The sequence below is a fragment of the Poromitra crassiceps genome (assembly GCF_964638095.1).
Source record: "Poromitra crassiceps genome assembly, chromosome: 26".
In the NCBI taxonomy this organism is placed as follows: domain Eukaryota; kingdom Metazoa; phylum Chordata; class Actinopteri; order Beryciformes; family Melamphaidae; genus Poromitra; species Poromitra crassiceps.
In genome coordinates, this window is record NC_139640.1 from 13,070,124 (window position 1) to 13,083,067 (window position 12,944).

At 43.0% G+C, this 12,944-nt stretch overlaps 1 protein-coding gene across 1 annotated transcript in view; it reads left to right on the top strand.

Annotated features, from left to right (window-relative positions):
• Positions 1–4,332: 4,332 nt before the first annotated feature.
• Positions 4,333–12,944, top strand: part of LOC310798693 (RING finger protein 145-like) — a gene marked incomplete at both ends in the record, with an annotated part of 33,794 nt that continues 25,182 nt past the window's right edge. Inside the window, 3 exons of the mRNA XM_083661250.1 lie at positions 4,333–4,482; positions 4,542–4,575; positions 10,994–11,102. Of these exons, the coding sequence (XP_083517376.1) occupies positions 4,333–4,482; positions 4,542–4,575; positions 10,994–11,102 (293 nt within the window). The remainder of the gene's footprint in view (positions 4,483–4,541; positions 4,576–10,993; positions 11,103–12,944) is intronic.

Here is a 12,944-nt window from a genome sequence, read left to right on the forward strand (position 1 = left end):
ACATGGTGGTTAAGATCTACGAAGTGATCTCCCTTCTTTAGATGAACATAGAGTTATGCAAGTTGTCAGGATCCTGTCCCCGGGCTGCTGTTGACAACCCTGGGGAGACTTTAAGGAAACCAGCATGTACAGAAGTTGGAAACGAAAGTCATGTTGTGTTAAAAGTTAAACCACAAGTGCAGTAGTACCTGTCTCAAAATAGCACGTTGTGCTGAGAGAGCACATGTTGAGCAAACTGAAATGCTGTCAACCTGTTTTATTTTCAAAGGGCGATTATTTTCTTATGACAGATGACAGACTTTAAATGGGACCTGTGAAATGACATAGATAGATAGATAGAGAGATAGTTAGTTAGTTAGTACTAGGGGTGCACCATAATTTTTTTTTGGCCACTGATCGTGGATCACCCTGACCAAACACCGATTTTTTTCAGTAGCTATACGATTCAAGATTCAAGATTTTTATTGTCACTCCATGGTACAAGTATCACGTGTGAAATTCTTGTGCTGTGGACTCCGTTTACAACATAGTGCAAATAGTACAAATATAACAGGGCATATGGGTGCAAAAACAACAAGAGACACGACAAGCATAAGGCAGTATAGTGATAAGACAAGTCAGAGACAGTGGCATATTCTGCACTGCACATAGGTGCATGTGTCGGGTACTTTAGACGTGCTTAAACATTTTAAATTCTGCGTATTTGACATACAGGTGCAAATAACATATTCCTTATTAAACATACAATTAAACTCGGCATTTTAAATTCGGCGTATTTGACATACAGGTGCAAATAGCATATTCCTTATTAAACATACAATTAAACGTTAGACATACGTAATGGTAGCAGCTACAGTACGGTACAGTGCGGCTACTACACTATTTGTGTATGTTAAGGAGTCTCGTGGCCTGCGGGAAGAAACTGTTCCTCAAGCGATTTGTGCGTGCTTTCGAAACCCTGTATCTTCTCCCTGAGGGTAGCAGGGAGAACAGGCTGTTGTGGAGGGATCAGCCGAGCAGTATTTTGGTAAACAAACCACTGGGTGGCAATGGCAATGGAACCCTATTTGAGTTTGAGCATCTGACTCTAGCCGGCTGACCGGTTTACAATAAAAAAAAACTGCGACAGTTCACACAACTTTAACACGACATGCATATATTAATCATGGCAATGGAGATTATTATTAGGGCTTCACAATGGGTAGTGGGTGGAGAAAGGCTGCAGGGAGGGCTGCGGCTCCCTCCAATTAGGGCATACATGGATGACATGACGACTATGACGTTAACCGCTCCATGTACTAGCAGATTGTTGAAGTTAAATAGTAATCTGCAGTGGGCTAGAATGAAAGTGAAGCCAAGTAAGTCCAGGAGTATTTCAATCATTAAAGGAAGGGTAGTAGGTGAGAAGTTTGTTATAAATGATGAGGTGGTGCCTACAGTGTTAGAGAAACCAGTCAAGAGTTTGGGAAGATGGTATGATGCAAGTCTCAGTGATAAGGGACAGTTTGAGGAGGTGAGCCAGGAAATTATTCACGGTATTTCAACTTTCAAGTATAGACAAGTCAGGGCTCCCAGGAAAGTTAAAGTTGTGGTGTTTGCAGTTTGGATTGTTGCCTCGGTTGATGTGGCCACTGACCGTGTATGAGGTTCCCCTTTCAAAGGTTGAAAAGCTAGAAAGGATGATTCACTCATTCATTAGAAAATGGCTTGGAGTCCCACGCTGCCTAAGCAGTGCAGCCTTATATGGGAAAGGCATATTGGAATTGCCATTATCTAGCCTGACAGAGGAGTTCAAGTGTGCTAAGGTTAGACTGGAAATGACTCTGACTCAGTCAAAGGATCCAGTGGTTAGGAGTACACGTTTGTTTGTTCCTCTGTTTGTCTGCAGTGTGTTGCCTGCTGGGTGTCAGTCACAGTGCTACTGTTGTCTGATATTCTTCAAGCCACTACACACAGTGGCATCGCCACAGCTGAGAACGCACAACGTCCCCGCCGAGCATAGAAGCTTAGGAATGATTTTATCTCCCCGAAGTGGCAACACTCCAAATATGGTATTCGGGAGAGCCCTAATTTTGTCCTTACATGGCTGGTGTGGCTTTATCTGGGGACCACGTGAAAAACTATGTGGAAAAAAATGTGAAAAACTATATGTACAGTGTGAGAACGCATCTTAGCTCTCTTAATATGTCCCACCTGGCCCATACAGATGTGATATATTCTACAAATGATTTGAAGAATTTAGACACCGCACTGTCAGAGACAGAACAAAAACAAAAGCAGATTAAAGGAACAAAAGCAGATTAAAAGCAGATGAATAGACCAGAGGGCAACAAATTGCGCACCTATTGTCAATTCAAGAATGTTATTGAAACCGAGCCATATGTACAAAATATCCTATCTAGACAGTACAGAAGCGCTTTAGCCAAATTTAGATGTGGGGTAGCTCCTTTAGCCATAGAAACTGGTAGATATACAAATCCCCCAGCTGATAGTCGTTTCTCTACTCTTTGTAACAATGGTTCTATTGAATCAGAAGTCCATGCACTTATTCATTGTGAACTTTATGTGGACATTCATTCAGAACTGTTTACAGCTCTCAAACTACGTTGAACACTTTAATGATCTAGATGGTATAAACAAGTTGTGTGTAATTTTAGCTGGTAAACACTATATCAACAAATGTGTGTGTGTGTGTGTGTGTGTGTGTGTGCGGGGGGGGGGGGATGAGTGACATGCATCTAATTAGCTGATCACTGTATGCTGTTACTTTTTCTTTCTTTTTAGGGATGTTGAAAATCATAATTTTTCAAATTTGCAAAAAATGCCTCTCTCTTCACACACGCGACGAGGGCTGCGCTCTCTGTGTCTTGCAGGGCTCCACAACATTATAAAGACGAGTCCGCACTCCGCACGCAGTCTCTTGTTGTGAAACAATTTCTCCGAACTGCCATGTGTTGGACAGTAAGGACTAACGTTAATTGATACTTTTCGATCGTCAATTCGACAGCTTCATGTCTGCATTTTTGTAACACGGTAAAAACTACTGTTTCATCATTGAGTGCGAGCGTATGCATGCGTGTGCATGATGAACATGCAGAGAGGGAGGGAGAGAGTTAGACCGAATGAGACCGTGAAGAAAAAGTAATGACAGCACACACGGAGTTAACAAAACTTTGTATGAGCTGATTGTTTCGCTGGGTGTGTGTTAATCATTCTGAAATGGTCACAGAGCACATCTGAGCTGTGTGCTCAGACAGGAGCAGCAGAGGGGCGGGGCAGTCAGTGCGCTCACTTCACTGTGACTGCAGCAGGTGTTCAGCTGTGTGTGTGCTTCGCTGTGGAATGCGTTTGATCAGACATCAGGTAGATAAAATCAACATTAACCATGTGTTCATTTCCAAATCTAGCTTGATTAATACTTGCCCCATCATTTAATATACTTATGTTACATTGCTGACCACGAAGGAGGGGGGGGGGGGGGGGGATCGCCACATTGGCAACACTATTATATTGTAATATACATTATGTAAAGAATTGTTGTGTACATTGGATGGATTCTTGGATGCATTGGTTCAACACAGGTTGATATCAAAGCATTGGGTTTTTGGGGTAATGTTGGATTGTATTATTGGGAATGGGTATTGATAGGGATTTGTAGGTGGATTTATGATGTATGTGTATGGGTAAGTTTGTGTACGTTTGTGTATATACATGCATATGTATGTATGTGTATGCATGAGCATGTGGGGAGGAGCATGAGAGTTGGGATATGCATATAATATATGGATGTATGATTTTGTTTATGAATGATTTGGGGGCAGGACTCGATAAGCCTAGGCTTCTTCCTGCCCCTTTTCAAACAGTTCGCCTTTTTTATGTTTGAGTTTACGTATTTTCCTTTTGATGAAGTCTATTAGACTGTTATGTTTACTGTTTTTTTCACTTTGTGTATTGTTTTAACTGTTTGAAATAAATCGTTTCAATCAACCAATCAATCAAACTGTTATATGCAAATGAACATGGAAATTGACCGTTTAACCGACATGCTTAACCGACCAAAGATGTTCTCGGCGGTTAACGGTTAACCGTCGACATCCCTAATCGCGATGCATCGATTATACGATTAATTTTGACACCCCTAACGTCCATAATGTTTATAGCATGCCCAAGTCCTTTATAATCAAAGAAGCAAGGAAATCCTGTTTTACCCAAGATGGGACCTTGAATTGTTCTGGTTCTGTCTCTCTCTCCCCAGCGGGCCCTCTGTGAACTCCCCATCTTAGTGGTCTGTTGTGCCTGGCTGCCCGTTGGGTCAGAGGTTGCGCTGAGGCCATGGCAGTGAAGGAGCGTGTGGAGGCGGTGCTGAACGTGGTTCTGCGTGTCCCCAGCATCATGCTACTGGACGTCCTCTACCGCTGGGACGTCAGCTCCTTCTTCCAGAAGATCCAGCGCTCCAGCCTCTCCAACAACCCCCTGTTCCAGTACAAATACCTGGCTCTCTACCTGCACTATGTAGGTGAGTCAACAACCCCCTGTTCCAGTACAAATACCTGGCTCTCTACCTGCACTATGTAGGTGAGTCAACAACCCCCTGTTCCAGTACAAATACCTGGCTCTCTACCTGCACTACGTAGGTGAGTCAACAACCCCCTGTTCCAGTACAAATAGAGAGCCCCAGGAACGAGTCCGGAATCATCGATGCTAACAGCCCTGGTTCTTCACAGTTTTCGCCTATGGGAGTTTTGAATGGGTTTTTGGCGCGATGCTTCTAATAATCTCTCTGGGCAACGCTGGCTTAATCAAACGCGAACCAGTGTTTAGTAACATCATCTTCACACATGAAGACCACTTTTATGAGTTTTGAAGCTTTTATGTGCCGTTAAAAGGGTGGCTAGCTAGCAAACGGCTAAATGAGACTACACTTTTGAGTCGATGGAGATATATACGTACGTCAATAACGTCACCACTCAAAGGACGAACACGGAAATATCTTTCCCTCACCTGGTTCAGCCCCTTCAGCCCGGGGTAATCAGTGCACAGCAGCGCACACATCAACAACACTCCAGGTTGAGTGCTGACGTGACGTGGAAGCCTATGCGACAGTGTGTAGTTCTGGATTAGCTTAGCTTGAGCTTTTTACTTCTAGGGCTCGCATTTACGCTTCAAAACTCATGAAAGTGGTCCTCATGTGTGAAGATTATCCCGCTGAACCTTGGTTCGCGTTTGATTAAACTTGCGTTGCCCACAGACATTATTTGAAGCATCGCGCCAAAAACCCATTCAAAAATCCCATAGACAGAAACAGTGAAGAACCAGGAAGTTCGGGACTTCCGCATTCAGCCTACAAAAATACGTCATCCCTGGGGCTCTCTATACCTGCCCCGCTACCTGCACTATGTAGGTGAGTCAACAACCCCCTGTTCCAGTACAAATACCTGGCTCTCTACCTGCACTACGTAGGTGAGTCAACAACCCCCTGTTCCAGTACAAATATCAGACTCTCTACTTGTACTACGTAGGGATGTTAATGATTAACCGATAGTCGGTTAACTGCCGTTAAGGACATAACCGATTAAAATGAATTAACTGTTTTGACCGACAACATTGTTACTTTGTGTCATCAATTCAGTCTTCATAGCTCACAGTGTGTTAATTATACCAGTCCAGCAGAGGGCGTACCTCACTCAGCTAGTGCAACAGAAGGAGTGGTCACGTGAGAAGGTCGTCACGCATGCATGAGGAAGTAGGAAGTGAATTGAGGAAACGACATGAAACAAAACAGATGCTAAAGTTAGCCGCAAGCTCGTGCTAGCAACAGCATAGAAGGATTACACTCTAAAAGTAAATGTGTAAATACTGCGACGCCGTTCTCAAAATTCAACTCCAGGGGCAATTTATGATTCCCCGACGAGCATCGCTGAACGTCACGTTACATTCCATTATCGCTGGATGCTGATTGTGGACGCTGTCACTCATAAAAGTTATAGCTAAATATGAATACTAGGCGATTGGAGCAGGCATCGTGCGTGCAGAGACAATAACACAGAAGCCTTGCTTTATGGTGGAAAAAAGCGTGGTGGACAGCGAGGGATTTCATCAAGTTCATTGAACCAAGCGATCACATCCCCCTTTGTTGAAATGACTATCAAGGACAGGCGGCTGTTCAAAGGTTGTTTTTAGGCTAATTATTAGGGATGGGGCCGATCCAATATCGGTATCGGGTGCCGATACTGACGTAATTCACGGATCGTATATTGCCGATCCACGTGCCGTGTGTGCCGATCCAGCATGGCTCGCGCTGAGCCCCCAACCTAACATGAGACATGCCTCCGCTCCAGAAATTCCATTCCACAGTTTGCAGCGCGCTAAGCCTACAGCACTGCAGGCTGCTGTAACTCAACATGTCCGTGGAGTGGAGATACTTACTCTTGAAACACCAAAAAGCAAGACAGCAACTTGTAATGACAGGAAGGCTAAAGTGATTACTGAGAAGTTGTGTTATTATCGCTGCATCTCTCTCTCCCCCTCTCTGATGTTGCATCAGGTGATAGTAGTCATTTTATGGAGTTAATCATACATAGAAACAGGTTGTACTCATTTACACAAAACATTTCAGTGAAAATCAAAAGACAGACATATCTCGGCAATTAAATGTATATTTATTACTTTTCGCGGATGAATTGTTTGTCACCTGTCTGCTGCATGTGAAACGGAGATGCGGAGCGTACCACTTGGTAGTTTCTGGAGGGGGTTTCCGGGGGAAACGACGTTAACAATTAACCGATTAACTGATCGTTAAGGTGCGCAACGAACGGTTAAGGAAAATGCATGAAATTCCCATCCCTAGTACGAAGTAGGTGAGTCGACAACCCCCTGTTCTAGTACAAATACCTGGCTCTCTACCTGAACTAACAGTCAGTGACAGTTAGTGTGATGACAATCAATCACACCCGCGCACACCCGTCAAACACATACATAAAACCTGTTACAGTCCACAGGATTCCCACAGTCATGTTCCTGGAACAGTCATGGAATTTCAATATCTCATTTTCCACGCCTGGAAAAGTCTTTTTTTCAATAGCTTCCATGTAATGTGATACAATGACTCCAAATCAATACCAGAAATTATTACTACACTGGACAAATAGGACACACCTTTATTTTTAATATAAAATTAAGATATTGAGATAAAATGTAGTTTTATCTCAATAGGGGGTGATATTAGACACACAGCACGTATTTTCCTTGCGGTGGGAGAGATAATGATGATGTTGGAAATAGAAGCAACGTTTTCAGTGCTTTTGCGTTATCATGATATTTAGCCTTGACTTTGATCCAAAATGCAGAGATGTCAAACATAGCCTACTTTTCAGCCCACCGTCATTTCCACGTGGCTGCGGCGGGTCTCTTTCACCCCCCCCCCCCCCATTCTGAAGAAACTCTCAAGTAGGGGTGCTCCGATCCGGCTAAGCCACGATCCGAACCGATTCCGATTCCTGGGGTCACGATCCGATTCCAGAATCGATTCTCGATTCCAACGATTCTCGATTCCAGAATCGAGAATCGATTCTCAATTACCGTATGTAGTTTTATATTGCAATAACACACAAAGGTAAATATAAGACAAAAAATGACAAATGTATTAATGCTGAACTTCAAATTCAACTTCTGTATTACAGTCAGGGCCTAAATTAATTTTGCAAACTAGGGGGGAATTCCCCCCTTATGTTCTTCAGATAAGATGGATTTTTGGCTGGGGGGGATCTGTAGACTTTTGGGGGGAAAACATTAACCAGAGTTCTTAAGTGCAAGAGGTGGTGGCACCGTGGCAGTACAGTACACAAATGACATGAACATTTGGACACTTATTCAGTCGGTATCTTGCATGTTGCGTTCAGGTGCACTGTAATTTTTTTTTTTTTTTTTTTTTTTACAATTTTACAATTTTAAGAATCGATTCTTGGGAGTTTGGAATCGATCCAGGAATCGTGGCATTAAGAATCGCGATCCTTTCAGAATTGATTTTTTGGAGCACCCCTACTCTCAAGTGACGTTTCTCAAGCTCGCTGCACCGCGTGTGTGTTGTGGGTGCAGGGCTGAGGAAAGGTGCAGGCTGCTCTGCAGTCCGCATGCCAATTGCGCACAAACAGTCTCTCCCTCTTTCCACATCCTCCCTACCACTTCCTGAGCACGGTGCACCCTCCTTTTATCTCCCCCGCCTATTCTGAAGAAACTCAAAGTGACGTTTTGTCAAGCTCACTGCACCCCGCACATGTGCCATCACCATCACCATTGAATGACCTGGCGTGCATCATGTGTGTTTGTGGGTGTGGCAGGGGTGAGTAAAGGTGCAGCACAGACATACTGTACGCCAAGTTCAATGCAACTACCACACACAGCCTATAACATTATAGCCTATGTTTATTTGTTTATTTATTATGCCACGTCCATCCGTCCGTCCGATGTTCATTAACGCGATATCTCAAGAACGGCTTGATGGAATTTCTTCCAATTTGGCTCAAACGTCGACTTGGGCGCAAGGATGAACGGATTACATTTTGGTGATCAAAGGTCAAAGGTCAATGTCACTGTGACCTCTCCAACGCCATTTTCAAGCTTGTTAACGCCATATCTCAGGAATGCCTTGACGGAATTTAATCAAATTTGCCTCAAACATCGACTTAGACTCAAGGATGATCTGATTAGATTTTGGTGGTCAAAGTTCAAGGTCACTGTGACCTCACGAACGCCATTCCCAAGTTTGTTAACGCAATATCTCAAGAACGGCTTCATATAATTTCTTCTGATTTGGCTCAAACATCGACTTGGGCGCAAGGATGAACTCATTCCATTTTGGTGATCAAAGGTCAAGGTCACTGTGACCTCTCGAATGCCATTTTCAAGCTTGTTAATGCGATATCTCAGGAATGTCTTGATGGAATTTCTTCGAATTTGCCTCAAACGTCCACTTGGACTCAAGGATGAACTGATTACATTTTGGTGGTCAAAGTTCAAGGTCACTGTGACCTCACAGACACCAATTTCCAAGCTCTGTAAAGCAACATCTCAGTAACGCCTTGACGGAATTTCTTCCAATTTGCTTCAAATGGCGATTTGGACTCAAGAATGAACTAATGGCGGAGGCATAAGTCCGCGTTGCGGTCGTTCTAGTTTATTTATTTTGACCGGGCTCGCGGCCCAGTACCAAATGCGTTGCGGCCCGGTACCGGTCCGCGGCCCGGTGGTTGGGGACCACTGCTCTAAAGCATTCAAATCCAATGTAAAGAGGTGTGTCCTATTTGTCCAGTGTAGTAATAATTTCTGGTATTGATTCTGAGTCACCACCTCACATTACAAGGAAATTCTATTATTGGAGCCTTGAAAAGTCATGGAAAAGTAGTTTTGAAATTGTATCCATGAAAATGTGTGGGCACCCCGAGTACAAATACTTTCTGTTGTCCCCGTGTATTTATTGTGAAACATACACACATCAACTGCTTTGCTCTATTCCTGCACTACACAGGTTAATATTGTAATGCATAGACACAGCTGCAGTCATTGGCACATCAGTGGTGTCAGTTGTGATATCAGTGGGTATTGGACTGGTGTTAAGGCAAAATGCCCTGTCCATTGTTTTTATCAGTAGGTCTACCCCCCCGATTTGGCCTGGTTTGGTTGGATTTGCATGAAATTTGTTTTCTCATTCAGAGATAATCAAATGTTTGACCCATACCATACCTTACTAGACTCCTGAACCTCCTCCATACCCCTTAACATGTCCTGTTGGTCTGGTCTCCTTTTGTTTATAACTGAAAGTTCTATTTTAGTTAGTGAAGCTACTATGATGTCTGCAATTTAACCAGTGCCGATTGTGCATTTTAACCTGTGCTCATGTTTGCTTTTTAACCTGTAAACTGGTCACTAATTCAGTCTACTGAAATAAAGAACTATACCAAAATCCATTTGAATTGAAAAATGTTGCTACTTGTGTCAAATATTGATATGCGATTAAAATGCGATTAGTTTAGATTAATTACAAAGCCTCTAATTAATTAGATTCATTTTTTAATCGACTCCCACTACTAATTTAAACCAACTGTCCACTTTCTCCAGCTCCATGTTTATCGTTTCCTGTAGCACAGTGATACTCAACTGGCAGCGCCCCCTGTGTGGCCCGTGATGGATTTTTTTTTTTTTTACAGTGCACCTGAACGTAACATGCAAGATACCCGCTGAATAAGTGTCCAAATGTTCATGTCGTTCTGGCCAATACTCCTGCCCAATACTTATAGCATTTCAGTCTGGAATATGGAATATCTTTCAATAATCTATGATTTAGCTGCTAAATTGTCAAATACCGCCGTCTGCTCGCTACCCAGGCACTTATGTATGTACTTAACCTAACTAATCCGGTGTGCACAACATTGTCAGACTAAACTCTGGCTGACACCCCAAAAACCTACAATCCGCTACAGAAAAATGTATATTGATTGTTTATTAACTGGCCCCTGGCCTTCTATCATTTCACGAAAGTGGCCCCCGGGCAAAGAAAGTTGAGTATCCCTGCTGTAGCACAAGAGTGCTCTTGTGGGACAGGAGCAGGTTAGTGTACTTTGTGTAAGACGTCAGATGCATTATTGAAATCATTGATGTACAAAATGAACAAAAGAGGCCCCAGAGAGAGGATGTGGGAGGTGGGCCTCCCCAGGGGGCAGTTTCAGGGGAGGCTCAGTCAATGGAATGAGAGGATTGTGTCCAGGCTACAGAAGATTCCTGCTGCATTCAAGGTTCCCAAGAGCACAGTGGACTGGCCTCCATAACACACACACGCACACACACACACACACACACACACACACACACACACACACACACACACACGCACGCACACACACACACTGACCTCTTTATAGTGTTTTTGATTATTCCTTTTTTCCTGTGTGTGTGTGTGTGTGTGGGGGTGTGTGTGTGCGTGTGTGCATGTGTGTTGCAGGTTACATCCTGAGCTTGGTGCTGTTGACTCTGCCTCGTCAGCACCTTGTTAAACTCTATCTCTACGTTCTCACAGCCCTGCTGCTGTTCGCTGGTCACCAGGTCTCCAGGTACGCACACACTCACACACAAACACACGCGCACACACACACGTGCACACAAACAAGCATGCACGCACAAACACACACACTCACACACAAACACATGCACGCGCACACACACACACAAACAAACAAACAAACACAGATTTGCATATACTAGTATTCATATTTACCAGTAAACAGGATATGATGCTTGAATGTGTAACCTATCCTGGGTCCTTTTGGACTTTAAAGTGATCATCTCAAAGATGTTCATGTAAATAAATTTCTGTTAATTCTAACTGACTTAACACAATGGTGATTGAGCCTAATGGTCCATTGATGGAAGCCGTTGCATTTTCAGTATTGCAGCATTTATGATCTGGGTGTCGGTGGTGACCATCCAACACTGTTTCGATCTCACCTGCAATTACCACTCATCGCCATAAGTGTCGCCCAAGAGAACGAAACTGAAACCTTTGAGATTATCACTTAAAATCCCCTAAAGCAGTGGTTCTCAACTGGTGTCGCCTCAGGACCCGCTATTTTCCTTGTCATGAAGTCGCGACCCAAATTTTTTTTAAACCACTCAAATTTTTTGCACAAAAAATAGCACATTACTTTAATACACAATGCCTTCATGCACTGTTATAAACCTCAAATGAACAAAAAAGTGCAACAGAAGTGCAACTAGGGCTAAAAACCAATTGAAATAAGGCAGACTTGCCAGACTTACAGGCCTATATGTTTTTAAATTTAAACAAGTCAAACTGGTCATGCTCAGAAAGTCTTATTTGAACTGTATGAAATATGAAATAAAAGGCAGACTTATCTTGAATTACATGCCTATATGTTTTTAAACAAGTTATTAATAATAATAATAATAATAATAATAATAATAATAATAATAATAATAAAACAAGTTAACCTGGTCATGCTAATCCAGTTTCAATAGTCTGAATTTAACTAATATGAAATAAAAAGGCAGACCTTTCTTGAATCACAGGCAGGCTATATGCTTTTTAGTTAAACTGGTCATAACTTTTAATTAAACTGGGGCCATGCTAATCCAGTTTCAATCATCTGAATTGAACTCAAATGAAATATGAAAAAAAAAAAAAAAATTGGCCAATGTCCGCGACCCAATCAAAACGGCCCCGCGACCCACCAGTTGAGAAACGCTGCCCTCAAGTAAAGAAATCTGTTTTTTTCACTTGGATGTTTGAGCTTCACTGTTAGACGGTGGGCCAACGGGAGATTTCGTGTACTTAAAACGATCCCTACAGAGGGAAAACCCAGTCCTTTATTAACACATTGACTGCCAGCCGTTTTTTTTTTGCTGTAGGTAGCTTCTGCCAAGCAGTTTTTTGAGGATTCTGGCTCATTTTACAAGAGCCGAGGATTCTTTTCTGCTTGGAGTTTGTGAACACAAAGTTCACAAAAGTACTAATAGAATGTGTGCTTTCTCTGTCTAAAAGAGTTAGTTTGTAGAGTTATGTAGATATTAGCCGTTGAGTACAGCATGGTTTCAGCGTCTGAGAGTGAAAGCTGAGATAATCGCAGTTTTGTGAAATTCAATCAAACAGGCAGAACAGTCACTTTAACCATTTATTTTTGGCATCAGTGAGAGATCAGACATCCAAACAATATAGTTCCGAACGCCCTCTCCTTCAAACTCCTCCCTCCGTGGGCGTGTCTGGTGGCTTTCAGCCTGCGTTTGTCACAAGCGAGTGCTCTGCTGCTGCTGCTGCGAGTTTGAGCAGCCTCCCTCCCTGGCAGCGAGTGTGGATAGGGCTCACTCGTCTCTTGGGTTTGAGAGCCCCGATGAAGCCCCGTGCGACTCTAGGCTTTATGCTGCCCACCCAGTCCATT